This window comes from Polypterus senegalus, chromosome 1 (genome assembly GCF_016835505.1).
Source record: "Polypterus senegalus isolate Bchr_013 chromosome 1, ASM1683550v1, whole genome shotgun sequence".
In the NCBI taxonomy this organism is placed as follows: domain Eukaryota; kingdom Metazoa; phylum Chordata; class Cladistia; order Polypteriformes; family Polypteridae; genus Polypterus; species Polypterus senegalus.
This window is the reverse complement of record NC_053154.1, coordinates 320,496,991-320,518,382: the sequence shown is the minus strand read 5'-3', so window position 1 is coordinate 320,518,382 and position 21,392 is coordinate 320,496,991. Positions and strand designations below refer to the sequence as shown.

The 21,392-nt window shown below is 38.0% G+C and overlaps 1 protein-coding gene across 2 annotated transcripts in view; it reads right to left on the bottom strand.

Annotated features, from left to right (window-relative positions):
* cpt1ab (carnitine palmitoyltransferase 1Ab (liver)) overlaps positions 1-21,392 on the bottom strand; it is a 156,934-nt gene that overhangs the window by 50,218 nt on the left and 85,324 nt on the right. The window contains exons 8-9 of one of the 2 annotated variants that reach the window (XM_039737040.1): positions 19,788-19,895; positions 7,964-8,051 (exon numbers count right to left, since the gene is read on the bottom strand). In XM_039737040.1, coding sequence (XP_039592974.1) covers positions 7,964-8,051; positions 19,788-19,895 — 196 coding nt within the window. Of the gene's footprint in view, positions 1-4,702; positions 4,788-7,963; positions 8,052-19,787; positions 19,896-21,392 lie in introns of both variants that reach the window. The other variant, XM_039737048.1, reaches the window with a different exon arrangement.

Below are 21,392 nucleotides of genomic sequence, written 5' to 3'. Positions count from 1 at the left end.
TACCTATTATATAAAACTTCTCAGTTGTCTGTTATATTTCTTGGGCAGGGGGGTCTAAGAACTGGATATTTAGGGCAGAGCTTGCCGTTCCCTTCAGAAGGGTCATTACAAGTGTCTTACTCGACCCACAAAAACAAATGTCATGTGAAAAAAAAAACAAGAACAATGCATGTGTGATGAAGATTTATCAAGTTAATGGCTTTAGTTCAACTTCGGTCAGACACAACCATCAAGGATTCTCTAAAGTTCACTTTTACTCACACAGTTCTATGATATTAGAACACAAAAGTACATATAGCAGGTAAACCAATTAAGAAACAAAAGCGCTTGTTTAAATGGTAATCTTCCAGGTCGTCCTGGGAACAGGATTAACCATTTAAAATGCTGACATTTCACGGGGGCTAATAAACACACAGCCCTAAAAAAATCTGTTAAAGCGTGAATATACAACTAATATATTCAGCTTTTTATGCACACTAGTACATGCTGAAAGCCGGGAGGATGAGCGGGATTAATATTTACTAGTCAAAAGCCAACACACCCTTTTAATATTTCAAAAAAAAGGTAAAATATACAGTTAAATATTTAGTTTTCCTCACAATAAGAACATTTTTTTTTTTTCTGAAAAACCACCTGTCTTTATAAAATAAGTTTTGTTCCCGTGTTGCAAATAATGGCAGAAATTGGAAACCACAGCACATGTTATGCCAATTATCCATCATCATGTTAATTGGCTTTCCCTTTACGCACATTTTTAATTGTTCAAGCATTGCGGGCCAATTCATTTAGAGTCATTGATCAGCTTTGGGATGTGGAAGGACACCACACAGAAGTAATTAGAATTGGCAGACTCCAGAAAGGTGTTCTGTAATTCTTATCTGCTATTTTCAATGAGTTATTTGCTCATTCTTATTCTTATTAATTTCTAATTTGTTTCATATTTTTCTTGCAGCGTTCTGTTTAACATTCTGTAAAGCACATTGAGCTGTATTCTTTGTATGAAAATGTGCTATAGAAATACAGTAAATGCTGTTGTTGTTGTAAGACAGCAGCACTAACCACTGAGCCAATGTGCTCCACTGTCTTGATTGTTGCAAGAATAAAAAATATTTTAAAGTGGTTAAGTATTCAGTGAATTTCACAGTGCTGTTCTTTAGTTTTTAAAACAATAAAACATTCTAGCAGACGGTAAGAGCAATTATTTGCAGTAATTTTATGTTCTAAACTATCCTCTATACTCAACTCCTTATATCACCCATTTCTGCAGAATTATTTCGGTTAAAAAGTGTAGTTTTGTAATTTGCAGAGAGTACCTGAGACAAACAACATTAGACAGGTGATTTTTTTCGTTTGTGTATTTTCTTACCAATGTATCTATAAAAGTTTAATAAAGCAATACTGTTAAAATTAGCCAAGCAATTAAGCATATTTTATTATCACAGGGCAAAAATCCACTCTGATGGATCGAAACAGGAAAATTTGCATTGACCCCTTCATATCTATCTATCTATCATAAAGTGCCTTACAAGTCTATCTATCTATCTATCTATCTATCTATCTATCTATCTATCTATCTATCTGTCTGTCTGTCTGTCTGTCTGTCTGTCTGTCTGTCTGTCTGTCTGTCTGTCTATGTTGATGGGAGCATTTTAAAGGGCACAGCCTGTCTCAGGATGACACCCCTCAATCAGCCATTAGCCCTCCCTGAAAAGGCATCAGCAGAACAGAAGCTTGGGCCTTTTGTGAATGCAACAGTCATATCAGCCAATGGAGCCAAAGAAGAACTCCTTTGACCCCAGTGACCAATCGGGTTTCTATCTACAAGTGTGCCTATCAAGCCTTGCTACCCTTGTCTATCCCATTACTCAGTTAAGCAAAGAATAGTCCATTATTTTAATCCTAAAGTAACAGCTTTATATAAATGTAATTGAGCCACACACTCAAGTCTAACATCTTTGCATCATGCACAAACACATCTATCTGACTACCATAATATAGTGCCTTGCTATTTATCTGTCTATTGTAATGGATGGCACACTTTGGCTGTGATGGTGCAAGGTTTCTTACCTTGCTGGGAGGCCAAGCCTGTAAATGGACAAGAAAAATGCAGGGCATTCTCTGTCGCAACTTGTAGACTGGCAGAGAGTGCCAATACCACAGCGGATATGGTGGAGTTCTGGAGGGGCTCAATTGTACAGTTGATAATAACTCAGCCAGGAATGCCAGTATACTAATAGGCCATGGAGAGGCAATTTATGTAAACTATTTGCTTCCCTGTGACACTAGATGGCAACATCCATGGGCTATGGTATTCATACAGATACCCGGAGGGCAAATTGGGAAACTATAGTCCTGCGTGACAATTCCATTGTTGCCGCTAGGAGAGATTCGTGATCACTACTATGTGGGGCTTCTGCCTGACCCAGAGGTGCTTCCAGTGGGCAAAGGCCTGGGACAAAAAGTATTCCTGAGTCTTGGATAAGATGAGCAGCTCTACCTCGCTAAGGCTGAGTTTGAGTCGGAAATGGAGGACAGAAAAAGTTTGCTTGGGAAGAACGGAGGAACAGAGAGAGTGAAGAGAACTGTGATTGTGGTTGACAAAAAGCCAAAGATAATACTTTGTTGTAATAAACCTCTCATATGAACCTGGGACTGTTGCTTGGGTAGTTATTTCTGAGGTTTAGGGCTCAGTGGCACATCCTACTGGCCACAATATGCTGAAGGAAGCCTTGGTTTAAGGGGCCCAGGCCGTCTCAGGAATTCATCCCATCAGCTGTTCACCTTCCCTGAGAAGGCAGCAGTGTGACAGAAACTTGGGTTCTTTGTGTTACATAACAGCCCTTTCAGCCAATAGAGCTGAAGGGGAACTCCCTCATCCCCAAGGACCAATCAATCTTCCACCTACAAGTGTGATAATCAAGTCTTTCTAAGCACATCTATTCTGTTGCACAGTTAAACAAAGAATGATCCATAATTGAACCCCATAATAATGGTTTTATGTACATGTACCTGAAGCTTACCCTCACGTTCAATATCTTTGCATCACGCATAAGCACATCTCTCAATCTTATGTTAATGGGAGCTTTGTTTTAGGAGCGCAATCTGCCTCAAGAATTCGCTCAGAATGACTTCCCTCTATCAGCTGCTTGTCATACCTGAGAAGGCACCAGCGTGACAGAAACTTGGGTACTTTGAATTAAGACAACAGCCCTTTTAGTCAATAGAGTTGAAGGAGAACTCCCTCGTTCCCAGTGACCAATCGGGCCTCTACCTACAAGTGTGCCTATCAAACTTTGGTAAGCTTGTCCATCCTATTTTACATCTAAACAATGAATGAGCCATAATTTAACCCCATAATACTGACTTTTGACAAGATAAGTGCAATCCCTTCTTTTGTTTTAGAGTGTTGTATGTCCTCTTTGCTGAGGGGAGGAAAGATTCTCATTTTTGTAGATGTCTTCCATAATTTCATGGGAGCTAATGCACATAACAGCTACTCAAAGTGCTCAGACTATCTGGATTGGGTGCTTTGTATTAGAGATTTCAGGATTCACATGGAGAACGTTGGAGATACCTGGACAGGCTTCAATTTAGAGGAATGCAGTGCCTGATCTGAAACTGAGTGGTCAGAATCAGAAAGCACTTCTTCAGTGCTTCCAGCACAAATATTTATACACAAAACTCCAGTTGCGTATGTGTTACTATACAGTACAGTATATGCCTCACTTCAGTTCCTCCAACTCTTTAGCTATCAGTCTTTCTCTGAACATCTGGAGGGACTTTCTAGCAGGGGTCTGGGTTCATCTATATTTTATATAATCATATTTTGTTTCAGACAATTTTTGCCTTGTGCACATTTTAGTTCATCTTATGAAGCTTTCTTAGCAATTCGGTTTTCTTAGCTTCAGCATCCTTACTACAGATCTTTCAGTACACACCCTAAATGTCTAAAAGCTGAAAAAAGAAAAATCCTTGGTCAAAAGTAATCTGTAATTAATACGAACTGGGCATTTATTCTCCCAGTTTCTGGTGTGCAGCCCATTATTTTCCTACTCTACCATATGCAGAACTGGAAAGAGAATTTTTAACATGAGTTTACAATGCAAATTCAATGTCGGTTCACCTAATCTGTTACTGTAGGACATAGTGAGAAAATGTAATTTAACTGGAAGAATTACTTTAAAAATGAATACCTGCATGGGTGTGCACTGCTACCCTGCAAAGAACATCTTTAAATAAGAGGTTTGAAAAAGATGACGTGCAATAAAACAATGGCAGCCATCAAATACAGTATCTTATAAAATATTGAAGTGGCAAAACGGTACAAAACATTTGTTGCCACATATCATTTAACCCATCCTAAATCATTACAAAAGATTAAAACAATAGTATAGGCTGGAGTTGCTATACTGCTTTACGTTTAAACGTACAGCAGTTTACTGAAATCTAGAGACCAGCAAAAAGGGTATTGAAGCCAATAACCATGTTGTCCATATTTAAATTACACAGTCACTGAAAAATTAGAATAAATGTACATTGTTTTGCACTTTGTGAAACATTAAGACATTAGATGTGTTTTTTTTTTTTTAATTTTGTAGATTTGCTTTCAGTATTCTAAAAGCCATTAACATGCAATTAAACAGGAAGGTTGTTAGAAGGATCTAAAAAGGCAAGGACATGACAGGCAGGTCTGGAACTGTACCTGTCTCTACACCTGGAATGCGACTGGTGTTGAACATACGTTCATACTGGGAAGAGCACATTGGAATAGTGTTTTGAACCATAAGCTGAAAAGCAAAAGTTACAGCAAAAAAAAAAAGAAAAAATACCAAATAAATAGAACGAAAAGGGGAGCACATGGAGAGAAACAATTACATGGCATAAAGGAATCCATTCCATGAGGATGAAGACAAAAAGCAAGTGAAGTCATCACACTAAATACCAGAAAAAATATAAACATATAAACAATATTAATGGAAGACAAACAAGCAGCGGAAGATTCTTGGATATGAAGGAGGCAGCAGTGGGATTGTAAACCTGTTTCATCAGAAAAGTTGGAAACAGTCAAGCACACCTGGCAGAATGTCACCTGCAAGCCACGTTTTGATACTTGAGCGTGTGCGAGTCAGAGAATAGGCGGTTTGGACTGCTGTTAAAAAACAAAGGACCGGCAAAAAGCAGCAGACTTGATCAGTAAGAATGTACTACACCTAATAATATGTAGGGAAACTCGTTTTTTAAGATGTCACAATGGTTTGTAGTTTACATCTGGCATGAATCATTACATTTTTTCTTTTAATCACAGGCAGGAAATTATATAGCATACCAGAGATTTAAGTGGAAATCTGGAGTAAAGGTCAGACAAGGCAAAAGTTAAAATGCTAGTAAACTTATCATTAATAAATAAACAGGGCAAAATGAAACTCACAATCCATTGGTCAATGGGTAAAAATAATTTTTTCTTTCTTGTTTCAGGGTCTGTCGCTTATTTACGTTAAACTCACGCACCAACTGACAGATGATTGGAGATTAAAGAGCTGCAATAAGGTCACCTATAGTGTGACACACAGCATTACAAACATGAGAAAACAGGAAAAAAAAGAAACATTATGTCTAAAACCCTAAGAAGGAAAAGTTTAAAATAGTAATGTTTATTTAATAATAATAACAATTGAAATAGCGATTTGCCATGAGGTTGAGCACCTATTCCGGAGAAATATCCATGTAATGGGGGCAAAAAAATTTTCCAGGTATGAAAAGGGCAGTTATGTACCTGCAGCAAGACTTGATTTCAGGCCCGAATCAAACTACATGAAGAGCCTTACTTTGATGACCAATAATACTGTCAGAACAAAAGAGGAATTATATAGCAAGATACTCTAAAATGCAGCCATTAACAAGAAATACTAGTGTACCCATTCCCCTAAGTGCTGAGTCATTTTTCCACAAACTCCTCACATATCAGGTGAAAGGCTGGACATTCTGTTCTACAGAAAATATATGCTGTTCAATTGAATATACAGTAACTCAAAACAAATCACTAATCATAAGTCCTCCTAACTTTACCTGTAGCATTGAGCGTCAAAATGCGCCAAACCATTTAACATAGCGAGTTTACTGAGTTTAGTGGTACCTTGTTTGACAATTTTTACTTTAAACATTTGCTATGCAGTTAGGTTAGGCAAACCATTCTTTCCCAGTACCCCATGATGCTTTGTGATGCCAGCATGACATCAAAGATCTGAAGCAGCCAATGTTGATTGGGGATGTCACTACCCAACCTGTGCCACCTGCCTGATTTGCAGACCTTTTATGTAAAGCATTATGTAAGCATACTCTACATCATATTTTGAATAATTCACAGTGTATACTGACATGCATGATGCTACTACTCTCTACTACTACTACTACTCTACTCTTATATACTTTCATCTAAGGAATCTATAGGCTTGCTCCAAATGATATTTCATTATATTATACAGTGACAATAAAGGTATCTTGCCTCTTACTATCTAATCAGTACTCCAATCGAATTTGTACGCCATATGTGTTGGAAAAAAAAAAATCTGATTATTTTCACATAATCAATATATAATGAAAATACCTTGTTTTTCTACATAGTTGCATTGTACGTTATGTCTTCACTGCAGGATTAAGCATGTTACTATATGCTCCTTGCTATGTAGTACAGATCGGGTAGTGAAAGGGAATGTTCCTTCAAGTATATAACAATGATCCCTTGCATCACATTAGTCGTAGGAGCTCAGGAGACACAGTGAGCAATTAAGACTCAGAGTATTGTAGACTCAGAGTATAATTTTATCTTATAAAGAGATTGTAGGGCAGCAGGTTGCACTACTGCATCACAGCTCATTTCACACTTTTGGCCACATTAATCAGTCCAGCATAGTTGGCTGATGCTTTCCTAACTCCATGGACACTTAAAATACTACTACAGCATTATAATTCACTTAAAACTAGCTCTGTTTCCCTGTCTCCATTGACTTCAATACATTTTGCAGAGGTTGCCAAAATTCTTAAATATTTCCACATTTTTGCCAAACTCAAGGGGAAGCTAATTCAGCACTATTCACCTGGGTGGGGCTCTTTACCATGTGCAGGGCATCTTGATCATGTGCCACCCTGAAAAATATTAAATGATAAGAATGTATCTATATGTATTTATATAATGCCTTTCCCAATTCTTTTTCCTTTCAAATATTTTACTTTAGTTAAAAATGTTATGTTAATATTTTGAATGAAAGATTAAGAGGAAAAACAATAAAGGCAGCTTTTACAGTCCATTTTGCCTTCATTTACCATGAATAAGCATTTAAATTGAGGAAGCAGGTTCTCCCCCCTCTTTAACTGCATTTATCTTTATTCATTTATTAATTTATCTATTTACTTATTTTTACTAGCTTTAAGTTTTTCTCTGCTGGCCTAGCTCTCTTTCTCTTGATTTGTTTTGAACCTATTTTTTGTATGGAATGCTGTTTTTAATAAAATCAAACAAAAAAAGATGACATGATCTCAATGCTTGTCCTATTAATTAAAAAAAATAGAACTGAAATTGAGAGCAAAACAAAAGAATAAAATTATAATGCAAAAGTAAAGGATAAACTAGCAGATTGGCATACTGGCTACAAATGTAGAATGAGAACTAAACTGACTAAATGCAAAAGATAAGAAAAAATTCTCCATCATGAAAATCTGACTATGCAGTAACAGTTACAAAATGTGGTGGCGCCAGTCATTTTTGATTTGCAAACAAGTCTGCTGCTCATAGTCCAGGTCCAAAACCCCACCTTTATTTGTTCCTAAACTTAACAGCATGTATGGTCAAATTATGGTGCTGAAAGATGATCTCAAAGTAAAGATGCTTTGTCTTGTAACGCAGAAGGCATTGTCCAGGGCGCTGAGTCTTTTCAACATTTCAGCCACTGCTCCTCCTTCCTCTTACCTGTCTCTAGTCCAGGGAGTCTGCAAGTATTAAACATCCTCTCCCACTGAGCTGAACACAGGGGCACTGTGTTTCCCATGGCGAAAATCTGTATCACACCACAGAAAATGGCGAAACAAAATTGAATTGCGCAAATATGATTGTGGCAGGGTAATAAAGAATGAGGAAAATAAAGAACACACAAATCAAGATAGCATCTTCTTCCATTGTGCACCTGGGCGGCGGACACTGTTCTTTAAACAAAAGAAAGCAACAAAAGACAATGACGTGTGGACTTAAAGTTGTCCAAAGCATTCCAGAGATGAACCTGCAAAAGAACTCAAACCTCACAGCACCTAAAAAGTGAATTACAAGATGAGCTGGGCTTGTTTGCCCTAATTTGGTTGTTCAAAATTTTGAAGCCAAGAATTTTCTCTTCTTAAAATTTTGCTCCCTCTGCACATTAAATTAGGAAATCCCAGACTTGGTTTGTTCAGATTAAGTCAAATCGGATTAATACTCATTATTTAAAAATGCTCAGTTATTTTCACAAGTTGTCTTCTAGAAGGAGAGAGAGAGAGAGATGCGCCATGTTAATGATATGCAATGTCTCTGCAATGGGCTGAGGCCCTGTGGCTAATTCTGCCTGAATGAACTGGATTAAGCAGGTCTGAATATGTTCAATCATGCTTCACCTTTCTCACGCTGATAATACTCCATCTTTAGCAGCTTCACTTGGGTTGTTACTCTGTGGAGTGAGGGTGAAGATATTCCCAGGCTAGAGTCAACCCACTTAATGATAACAATGCAGACGCAAAAAGTGTTCAGAGTAAGCTCATGATTAGACATATACAGTAGCACATATGTTGTCTGCTTTATGTATAGAACTGGCCTTATGTCTACGGTTCAACATCCAGCTGCGCTTTCCGTAAATCAAATAGTTTCAGCCACCAAACAAATTATGGAGGACCATGTGGGTGCTTCATATTCATAGGTACCAGAGCTGGATTCCTAGCTCAGTTTCTCTCTGTGTCAGTTTAAATATTAACCTAAAATAGCATACTATGCTCAACCGTGCTTAATGTAATTCACGGTCATGGGGTGCAGGAGCCTATCTTAGCAGCACTGAGCACAACGCAGAAAACAGCCCTGGATGGGACGCCGGTCTAGCGCACAGCTTACGAATTAGAAATAATATATTTTTTTTTTGGGGTAGCACTGTGATCCATGTGGGTAGCTCTGACATATCATGAATCCAAAATCCTGGGTTTGAATTCTGTCCCAGGTGGCACAGGTGCCCATTCTTCCAGTGTCTTTCCTCTGGATATTCCGTCTTTCCTCCCATACCCCCAAAGATGTGTATCTGAGGTTAATTGATGATTTAAACTGACCCTGCATCAGTGTGTGTGATAATGTGTGTAGAGTGGGCAATGCAATGGACTGGTGCCTGCTCGGGACTCTTCCCTGCCTTGCTCCCTATGCTCCCTGGATAGTGACCAGGACCTTGGCACCCTATGGGATTGAGTATGTTATAATCTTTTTTAAATTTATATAGTGCTTTCCCATTCTCAAAGCACTTCAGAAGCTGATAGCCATGGTAAAACTCTTTATCTGTAATTTTAACAATTGGCACATTTAGAGCATTTCTCATGGTCACACAAGGAGTGTAAAGAGGGCTGGACGGCCTACTTCTCCCATACTCACTTATCCTGGCCAGTTCAGGACCATCATTTAATATAACTGAGTATTTTTGGAAATCCAATGTGGACAGAGGGTAAATGTGTAAAGTCCATTGGACTGTGACCAGGCCAAGAACTGAACCCTCTTCTTTTGAGCTGTGATGGTGTGTGTGTTTAGTTTTTAAATCATTTCTGTAGTTCTGTCCTATTGCACACAGTGTCTAAAAAAAAAGCTAAGCTAAACAAGAATATGTAATAGTTTATTAATAGACTTCATATAATAATAATTTAAATAGAGAATGTTTATTAATTTTAGTGTTATGTAAAAAAGTATGGCAACAATTTAGTACTAAGCATTAAAGCATCCATTTGATGTGGATGAAAACTAAGTCAGGTAACACTTTAGTTTAGAAAACAACCCCCTGGGTGGATGAAAGGCTATGGTGCAGAAACACTAAGTGCTGAGTTATCACACATTGCTGGTTTTCCTTCCTTTTAAATGGCTGAATCTCATAATGTTGGATGTTTTTTTGTTCAAAAATGGCATGTAGAAACTGCTTTACAATACATGTCTAATCACAAGATGTGGATCAATACTCAACAAGTGTCTTGGCTTGAAAATTTGACATATTTGTTTTTAAGCTTTTTCTCCGTGCCCCATAGACTGCAATGTAAAGAGGCAGTGCGGGCATTGTATTTTTTTTTAAACTTGTAGAAAGTGATTACAACACAGTTTCAGGTGGAAAAAATATATATAAAGCATGTCTGTGAAGAAATAACATTAACTTGAAAAACAGCAAACATACTCTTTAATTAGCAAAGCAGGGCAATAAATGGAATAAAGTGCGGAATTAGCAAATTATATTTTCCAACCTAGACAAAGAGTATCTCTGGTGTGTGAAATGAAATTGGGATCTCCAAAAACATGAGATCATGCAAATTAAAAAGAAATGGAAATCGAATTGGTAATCAAAGGTGGATCCAAGTGTTACGAAGCAGCACCCTTACTTTGTTCCAAATAATAGAAAGACCTAATTACAAGAAAGTGGACTTCTATGGGGCAGTACATTTAATTAAAATTTGTTGAAAACAAATTCAACAAAGTTATAAGAGTAAAAATTGAAGATTGATACCAGTATGGACATGTGAAAAGACAATTTTCCCTCTGGAATTAGTGTAGTGTACTAAATACAGTACTCTCTTAAATAACACAGGACAACACATTTTTTCAAAAGTTTCGAATCCAGAAGAAAATGGGTAAATATGATATACAGCTGCAAGCTGAACACAAACATAAACTCATATTGACTGTAGAATGTAAGAATATGGAGAAACAGAAAAATAACTTTTATTGAATTTAGTGTGTTTAATCATTGGATTTGTTTAATTGAGCTAAAAATGTTCTGCTGCGGATTTTTGATTGTACTCGGCATCTGATGCTTCGCATTTCAGTGTCCAACAATAGTCAGTCAGCACTGATGGATTCCACTTGCCCCGATACTGCTCTTCCATCGTTACAATGTCCTGGTGAAACATTTTCCCTTTGTTAGGCACCACTGGAAAAAGCATATGACAGGGTGCCTAGAGAGGAGTTGTTGTATTGTATGAGGACATCGGGAGTGGTAGAGAAGTACGTAAGAGTGGTACAGGATATGTACGAGGGAAGTGTGACAGTGGTGAGATCTGTGGTAGGAGTCACAGATACATTTAAGGTGGAGATGGGATTACATCAGGAATAAACTCTGAGCCCTTTCTTATTTGCAATGGTGATGGACAGGTTGACAGATGAGATTAGACAGGAGTCCCCGTGGACTGTGATGGTGTGATCTGTAGCGAGAGTAGGGAGTAGGTTGAAGAGGCCCTGGAGAAGCCGAGATATGTTCTAAAGTGGAGAGGAATGAAGGTCAGCTGGAACAAGAGAGAATACATGTGTGTAAATGAGAGGGAGGTCAGAGGAGTGGTGAGGATGCAGGGAGTAGAGTTGGCAAAGGTGGATGATTTTAAATACTTGGGATCAACAGTACAGAGTAATGGGGATTGTGGAAGAGAAGTGAAAAAGAGAGTGCAGGCAGGGTGGAGAGGGTGGAGAAGAGTGTCAGGAGTGATTTGTGACAGACGGGTATCAGCAAGAGTGAAAGGGAAGGTCTACAGGACAGCAGTGAGACCAGCTATATTATATGGGTTGGAGATGTTGGTACTGACCAAAAAACAGGAGACAGAGCTGGTGGTGGCAGATGTTAAGATTTTATGAGGATAGACAGGATTAGAAATGAGTATATTAGAGGGTCAGGTTTGGAGGCAAAGTCAGAGGGGTAAGATTGCGTTGGTTTGGACATGTGCAGAGGAGAGATGCTGGGTATATTGGGAAAAGGATGCTAAGGAGGGAATTGCTAGGTAATAGGAAAAGAGAAAGGCCTAAGAGGAGGTTTATGGATGTGGTGAGAGAGGACATGCAGGTGGTGAGTGTAACGGAGCAAGATGATGAGAACAAGAAGATATGGATTAAGAAAAGACGAAGAAGAAGAAGCAGTCACAGACAACATCAAGATTAGCAGGGAACAAGTTAAAGTGTGACTGCAAACATATTACACTTGATGGATCTGTATGCTTGAAGCACGTTATCAACCAAGTAAATGTAGTTTAGTGCTCTGTAGTTGCCAAGAAAATTTTCAACATCATCCCTAAATGAGTTCAACGCAATTTGTTCTGGCCTTATTAGCAGATTTTCAAACAGCTGGTCATGGATGATATGTCAGATTTGTGGACCTTCCCTAATCTTGGCCATCAGTTATTCATGGAAACATCTGTCTCTAACATTAAAATCCTTCACTGTCATGTTCTTTGCTTTCAGAAGAGTTTTCATCACTCCAAGTTTAACAGTAAGGTAGGGCAAAAATATCTTTGTTGGGTCAAAAATTGACTTATGTGCAACACTTTTCTGCACTTGAACCAAATGCTTACAGAGCGGCCAGTTCGTTAAAATGATGTGAGACATTTTAGCATGGCTGCGTCATTTGAAAATGAGACAACGCTATTTGGTTTACCCAAGGTACTTTCCAAATAGCAGGGCCACTACTTTTAGATCATCACAGACATTCCAGTTGTAGTTGTTGCATTGTATATGCATTCTTACAATTTGAGGGGAAATCATAGAAATAGGCGATTGCAATGAATCGGTACGACAGGAAAATTTAAAGAACTATTAATTTCAATAACAGGGATTTACTGTTACAGCTGCAGTCCCCATCCTCCTGCATCTAACTGTGTTGCTTTTCACAAATATGCTGAAATGTGAAACCATTGTTGGCACAAGAAAGAATTTTAATTTTTGTCTTACAAGTCAACTAGTATGAAACATATTCTGCAACTGAAAAATGTATAAAAAAATATAAAAACCCCTTGCAAGCAACAACATACAAAATTGAGCCCTGAAATATATAAAAACACTCATACATGTTCTACACAAAATGACACAAAAAAAACAGAATGAAAAATGAGAAACAAACAATCTAGTTGTCACTTTTACACTGGCCATTTGTTGCTTGTATCTTATTCCGATATATAGGAGATATAAATGTCAGACTATTTCAGGAATTCTGCAAATTCTTGGGAAACCTGCCAATGTCTTTTTGGTTGTAACATTTTTTAATAATTCACAAAAGCACTTCTGTAAGCTGTGTGGGTGGGCAATCTGGCAAAAGCAGCAGACACAGCTGTGTAGAAAAAGAAAAGAATGCTTTATGAGGGAAAAAGAAATGCTTCAAAATAAATAGATAGATAGATAGATAGATAGATAGATAGATAGATAGATAGATAGATCCATGGACAAATGTGTTGGTACCCTGCCATGAAAAAAAGAACCCACAATTGAGTCTGAGATACATTAGAACTGACAAAACTAATTGACACCCATCATTGTTTATTCTGTATGTAACAAAAATCAGGGTGCTTTAGAGTTTTGATTCAACAGAATATTTCAAATAATAAAGCAAATGAAAATGGCATGGATAAAAATGATGGGACCCTTAACCAAATATCTTTCAGAATTTGCAATCACTGCAAACAGGCAATTCTTGGAGCTCTCCATTAGACTTCTGCCCATGTCCACAGGTCGTCTGGCCCACTTGTCCTAAACAAACTGCTCCAGCTATGGCAGTTTGAAGGGGGTCTTCTCCAGACTACATGTTGTAGTTCTTTCCATAGATGTGCGATGGGATTCAAATTAGTTCTTATAGAAGGCCATTTCTATACGAATAGTCCAGTGTTTTCTTCATCACTATTTTTGGGTGCTTTGGCTGTGTGTTTTGGCTCATTATCCTGGTGGTGAATCCAAGATCTGTGACTAAGACAGAGCTTACTGATATTTGGCAACATGTTTTGCTTCGGAATGTTTCGATAGTTTCAGATTTCATTATCCCCTGCACACACTCATGGCAGCAAAGCAACCCCAAAATGTCACAGTAGGTCCGATGTTTATTTCTTTGAAAGACTTATTTTTTCATCTGTAGACAGAGAGCTGATATGACTTGCCAAAAAGCTCCAGTTTAGTCTCATTTGTCCAAAGGACATTCTCCCAGAAGCATTGTGGTTTGTCAGTTCCACTTTAACAAATTGTAGTCTGCTTTTTTTATGTTTTTTATGAGTCCTCTGGGGTTTTCTTATATTGAGCCCACTGTCTTTCAAAAAGCAATAGATAGTGTGATCAAACACTGAAGGACTTGACTTGACTTTGGAGTTCAGCTTGTATCTCTTTGGAAGTGGTCTTTGGCTTTTTGTCTGCCATTCTCAATATCTTTCTGCCCATTCTGGGGTTGATTTGTGTCTAGCAGCCATGTCCAGGGAGGTTGGCTTACAGTACCATGGAGTTTAAACTTTTTAATATTTACAAATGTTGACACAAGAACATCAAGCTACTTGGAGATGATATTCTAGGCCAGAGGTGCCCAAGACGTCGATCGCGATCGACCGGTAGATCGGAAAGGTAGTGCGGGTAGATTGCGTTGCATTAAAAAAAAAAAATTTTTTAAACGTTAGTCTATCATATATTCTCCCTATGGCATTTGCCACTTGATTGACATACAGGGTGGCCAGTCTGAGATGGCCTTTCTTCTAACACACTGGTCATCCCGCATGCACGATCAAATGTGTGAACTACTGCAAAACTCCGGCTGTGATCTAGTTAACCTTCCAATTTATATTGACTAAAGAAGGGATTTAAAAAAAGAATTGTTTGTGGAGGGTATGGGCTGGATGTGGAATTGGAAGAGGATTTTTTTCTCTCACAATGTCACAATCGAAGTGCGTTTGTCTGATCTGTCAATCTATCATTGCTATTTCAAAGAAGGAAAATGTGGAAAGGCACTTTCAAACTGTTCATAAAACTACGAAACTGACTTCCTTTCAAAAAGCGATCTGAGAAAGAGAAAAGAGAGGGAACTAAAATCGCAGTTAATCGGACAGCCGTCATTTTTCACTCTGCTGAATTCAAAAGCAAAGGCAGACACACCAAAGCATCGTTCCTGGTGAGTCACTCGATCATTAAGCATAAGAAGTCCTTCCAAGATGGAGAGATGATAAAAGATGCCTTCATTGAGGCAGATGGCTAGGGAGAAATTCCTGCTGAGATTTTAAGACCCCTGGCTGGAGAAAAAGGAGTTTCCCTTTGTCATTAAACATGCAGAGTACAAGCAACTTAATAACGATCAATGGCCGCTAGAACTGGCATTTTTTTCCAATATGACCAACATGTTGAATGAGCTTAATTTACAGCTGCAAGAAAAAGAGAACTCCATGGGCAATATGATTAGCTCAGTTAATGCATTCAAACGAAAAATGCAACATCTGTCCTCAAAGCTGCAGCACCTTGATTAGGGGAACATCCAAAACCTTGCGTCCGAGCTGGAGACGCAATGGAAGGCGTGTGTGCAACTTGACAGCATCCGCTACACAGAGTAGATTGAAAATTGTGTGTCAGACTTTAGCAGACGGTTTCAAAACTCAGCTTTACTTGAGCCAATCGCTACATTTAAGTGGTATCTATTTAGGGAAGATGTTGAGGATGATTCACCCGCATCAAAAATTGCAACACTGTTTCACCTAAAACTCCTCTACAGTGGAGGATGAGATTTTGACACTACTGAAGTCTGGGGCTCTTGGACAGTTTTGGAACTTACAGAGGAAAAGTAACCAAACAGGAGGAAATGTGCTAGCTCTTTGACTGCATTATTCGGCTCTACTTATTTATGAGAGTGAGCCTTTTCCCACATGAAGATGATTAAATCCAAATACTGTAGTGACCATAAATGTATTGAATTATTATTGTGCCGTTCAGTTATGCAAGGTACAACAACATATATGTTATGTATAAAGTATACTTAGTATATATACAGTTAGGTCCATAAATATTTGGACAGAGACAACTTTTTTCTCATTTTGGTTCTGTACATTACCACAATGAATTTTAAATGAAACAACTCGGATGCAGTTAAAGTGCAGACTTTCAGCAATAATTCAGTGGGTTGAACAAAACGATTGCATTAAAATGTGAGGCAACTAAAGCATTTTTTTAACACAATCCCTTCATTTCAGGGGCTCAGACGTAATTGGACAATTGACTCAAAGGCTATTTCATGGGCAGGTGTGTTCAAGTCCGTCGTTATATCATTATGAATTAAGCAGATAAAAGGCCTGGAGTTAATCTGAGGTGTGGTGCTTGCATGTGGAAGATTTTGCTGTGAACAGACAACATGCAGTCAAAGGAGCTCTCCATGAAGGTGAAAGAAGCCACCCTTAAGTTGTGAAAACAGAAAAAAACCATCTGAGACATTGCTACAATATTACGAGTGGCAAAATCTACAGTTTGGTACATCCTGAGAAAGAAAGCAAACACTGGTGAACTCAGCAACGCAAAAAAACCTGGACGTCCACGGAAGACAACAGTGGTGGATGATCGCAGAATCATTTCCATAGTGAAGAGAAACCCCTTCACAACAGCCAACCAAGTGAACCAAGACTTCAGGCTGTCATTGCCAGCAAAGGGCTTTCAACCAAGTATTAGAAATGAACATGTTATTTCTAGTTATTTAATTTGTCCAATTACTTTTGAGCCCCTGAAATAAATGGGCTGTGTTAAAAAATGCTTTAGTTGCCTCACATTTTTATGCAATATTTTTGTTCATCCCACTGAATTAAAGCTGAAAGTCTGCACTTCAACTGCATCTGAGTTGTTTCATTTAAAATTCATTGTGGTAATGTACAGAACCAAAATGAGAAAAAAGTTGTCTCTGTCCAAATATTTATGGACCTAAATGTGTATATATATATATATATATATATATATATATATATATATATATATATATATATATATATATATATATATATATATATATATATATATATATATATATATATCATTTTTAATGTAGGTAGATCATTTTGACCTGGTCATTTTAAAAGTAGCTCGCAACACGAAAAAGTATGAGCACCCCTGTTCTATGCTTTGCCTTTAATATGCTAGTCTATAATGTTCTTGTGGATCTCCACAGACAACTCTCTCCTTTGCTTTCTCTGGTCCATGTACAGTGTGGCATACATGATGACACCAAACAGCAGAGTGACAACTTGTCTCAATTTAAGAAGGCTGAATGACTAATTGTACGATTGGACACATGTGGGATATGAATTCAAGAAAACAGCTAGTTTGAAAAATCACCCAAATCCAATTATTTATGATGTTTTCTAGTATCAACAAAGGTGTACAGGCAATTTTAAAATATCTGTGTAGAATAAGCAATACTTGGTTTCTTTTCACACTTGCTTTGCTTTGCTCAATGACATATCAAAGGCATTCTGGTATACAGGGGCAACTTGCTTTTCAATTACTTTTCAGGAGACATACAAAACTTTTTCAATGAGCTATAATGGTGCCAGCAAATTTGTCGATAGATAGATAGATAGATAGATAGATAGATAGATAGATAGATAGATAGATAGATAGATAGATAGATAGATAGATAGATAGATAGATAGATAGATAGAGAAAGGCACTATATAATAGATAGATAGATAGATATTTCACTAGTGTCTCTAGTGAGGTCCCAGAAGGACTAAATGTGATATCAAACTAATTATTCACTGATTATCTTTAAAATTAGTCACCTATTATTTTTTAATCAGCTGGGCCTTGGAATGTCATAAAGTATTTAAAGAAATGCATATGGAAATATCCACAAATGCACTGTGGCTCCCCCAATACACTAGAGAGCTGCATGGACTTGGTCAATAGACTCCTGTGTGTTATTATTGGCAGGATAGCCTTACTGGGGATCACCTGTCCCTCTTTGTAATAACAGAGCATGGCGGTATAGAAATACCTGGGGCCACCAAAGGCAGCTCTAGGCCTAGTCATTAAGTCTTGCCAGATACATCAGTGACTCCAAAAGGACTGATTAAAAGTTTCTAATGCAAGTAAAAAATAACAATTGTGAAGCTAACGTTTCACTAGATGCTATGGAGCTGCTAAGGAATGACAGATCATGCTATTAAAGTGCATGACCCAAATAATAATCTTCTGGGACAGTTCCAGAGAAAGTGAGATTATGAGACTATGGGAGGAATCAGTCAATATACAACATTCAACATACAACAGTAGTATAAAAGGTAATTCTGCATAGACAAAGGTTGATGGGACCACTGACAGAAAAGATCATTAAGTCTTAAGAACTATTAAGACTGGCAAAGAGTTCAGTACAACAGCTCTGAGCCAACAGTTGCAGAAACAATTATCTTATCTGGATTAGGTGAAATTTTGATGCCTAAAGCAATCAGTTTTTATCTTGAAACATTCATTTGGAGGTTTAACTCATCCAATGGCACTGCAGTTATTCTAACGTCCACTAGATGACACTGTGAGCTTTCAGTTCTAAAGATGCAAAGGCACCACAAACCCTGGAAATGAATCCATTGACGAGGTGGATCTAGAGGCCACCAGTGCACGCACTGCAGTGAGCTTTGAGTCATGAGGTGACCTGATAAAGAGGAAGTAACATCAGGGTTTGGACAGATAAAAAGGGAGTGTATGTATATGTCGGAGAGAGAAAGATAAGAGAGAAAAGATAGAGATAAGATTCTATTGCAGGTTTAGTTGATGGGGAAAGTGGGAAACCATCCTTCCAAGCATCTCAGTGCTATGGCATGGATAACAAGGCCCAATGGGCTGGTAGGATTTACTTTACATTTTTGTCTATTCCATTAATACCCTGTGGTCTCCTTATTTTGTTAGTTTATGTTTTTTGAATAAACTTGACTATTTTTAGCACCTTCTTACTCTCTGGGCACTTTTTTTGGATTGGAGTGTAGTGGCACCTCATAGTGAAGGTTTTTACGGATTTGGTGACAACTCCATAATCTTGTTTTTTTTTTTTTAGCCATCTTAATGATTTTTTCAACTAAGAGTCCCTTGCTTTTTTCTTAATTATCCATATACTGTACATAATATAATATGAATAAGAACAGTCATATGGACACAGGCCATTACTATGATTTACATGCTTTGGACCTTTGCCATATTTCCTGGTATTTTATTGGTACATTTGTTTTGGCAATTTTATAATGCTATTTACTAAGGAACTGAATTAAAACAAAATCACGAGCAAACTAAAAAGGGAATTAAATGTTTTACACTGTAGAAATGTGGTGTGGTGTTTAAAAACACAAATCATCAAGCTATTTGCTTATATATTTGTGAAACTCTAGTAAGGTAACCACAAAATTGTTTTTGGGATGGCAAAGAAGATGTAGAATTGTGACCAATGTGGAGCTTTCTCTTGTGATACACGCACTGTGGGTAACATTCTAACACTATTCATAGTGTGCCACACAAAAAAGACAGAGTTCATTTGTGTGAATCACTCTGTATAGATCTGCAGAGGTCTGACAATTTCCACTTATTAGAAGATAGTTATTTAGTTGTACTTTGCCCTGTTTTCAGTTTGCTCCATACTGGTTTAATATATTGAAACTTCACTCTAGGATAACAGTTTGAGTGTTTGCCAGCACCAGCTTCAGAACAGAGGCCAGTGTAAATGTGACACTAGATTTTTTTTTACCCACGGCACACATTTCTGCAAAGAAGGAAGCTCATATACACCATGATGATTACTTACTGGTTTGATTTCCTCTCTGTCCAGTTTTCTTCTATAGAGCATGATGGTATACACAGTGTTCCCAGCTCTTGCAGCCTGTATCTTTGAAGGGTTGACATACAAGTAGTCCTACAAAAGACAGAAAAAGTTAAAGAAGGTTGCACACAAAATAACAAAGTTAACAACATTGTTATTGTCTAATATGTTGCCACTGAAATTCAGTTCTTATTACAGGTTGCATGTTGAATTACAATATACTAGGAAACACTTGAAACACCAGTCCTGGTTGTTCATGTGCTAAGTCTGTTGAGGGTGCTGCCACCTCTTTTGTTCCCTAATGGTGTGTATGACTGTCTTTTGTGCTTGAAGCCTTTAACTTGGTGATGAAAACAAACCGTCAGCCTGTGCAATGTAGTTAGGTCCACAAATATTTGGACAGAGACAACTTTTTTGTAATTTTGGTTCTGTACATTACCACAATGAATTTTAAATGAAACAACTCAGATGCAGTTGAAGTGCAGACTTTCAGCTTTAATTCAGTGGGATGAACAAAATATTGCATAGAAATGTGAGGCAACTAAAGCATTTTTTTAACACAATCCCTTCATTTCAGGGCTCAAAAGTAATTGGACAAATTAAATAACTGGAAATAAAATGTTCATTTCTAATACTTGGTTGAAAACCCTTTGCTGGCAATGACAGCCTGAAGTCTTGAACTCATGGACATCACCAGATGCTGGGTTTCCTCCTTTTTAATGCTCTGCCAGGCCTTTACTGCAGCAGCTTTCAGTTGCTGTTTGTTTGTGGGCCTTTCTGTCCGAAGTTTAGTCTTCAACAAGTGAAATGCCTGCTCAATTGGGTTAAGATCAGGTGACTGACTTGGCCATTCAAGAATTTTCCACTTCTTTGCTTTAATAAACTCCTGGGTTGCTTTGGCTGTATGTTTTGGGTCATTGTCCATCTGTATCATGAAACGCCGCCCAATCAATTTGACTGCATTTAGCTGGATTTGAGCAGACAGTATGTCTCTGAACACCTCAGAATTCATTCGGCTGCTTCTGTCCTGTGTCACATCATCAATAAACACTAGTGTCCCAGTGCCACTGGCAGCCATGCACGCCCAAGCCATCACACTGCCCTCCACCGTGTTTTACAGATGATGTGTATGCTTTGGATAATGAGCTGTTCCGCCTTCTCCATACTTTTTCTTGCCATCATTCTGGTAGAGGTTGATCTTAGATTCATCTGTCCAAAGAATGTTTTTCCAGAACTGTGCTGGCTTTTTTAGATGTTCTTTAGCAAAGTCCAATCTAGCCTTTCTATTCTTGAGGCTTATGAGTGGCTTGCACCTTGCAGTGCACCCTCTGTATTTACTTTCATGCAGTCTTCTCTTTATGGTAGACTTGGATATCGATATGCCGACCCCCTGGAGAGTGTTGTTCACTTGGTTGGCTGTTGTGAAGGGGTTTCTCTTCACCATGGAAATGATTCTGCGATCATCCACCACTGTTGTCTTCTGTGGACGTCCAGGTCTTTTTGTGTTACTGAGTTCACCAGTGCTTGCTTTCTTTCTCAGGATGTACCAAACTGTAGATTTTGCCACTCGTAATATTGTAGCAATTTCTC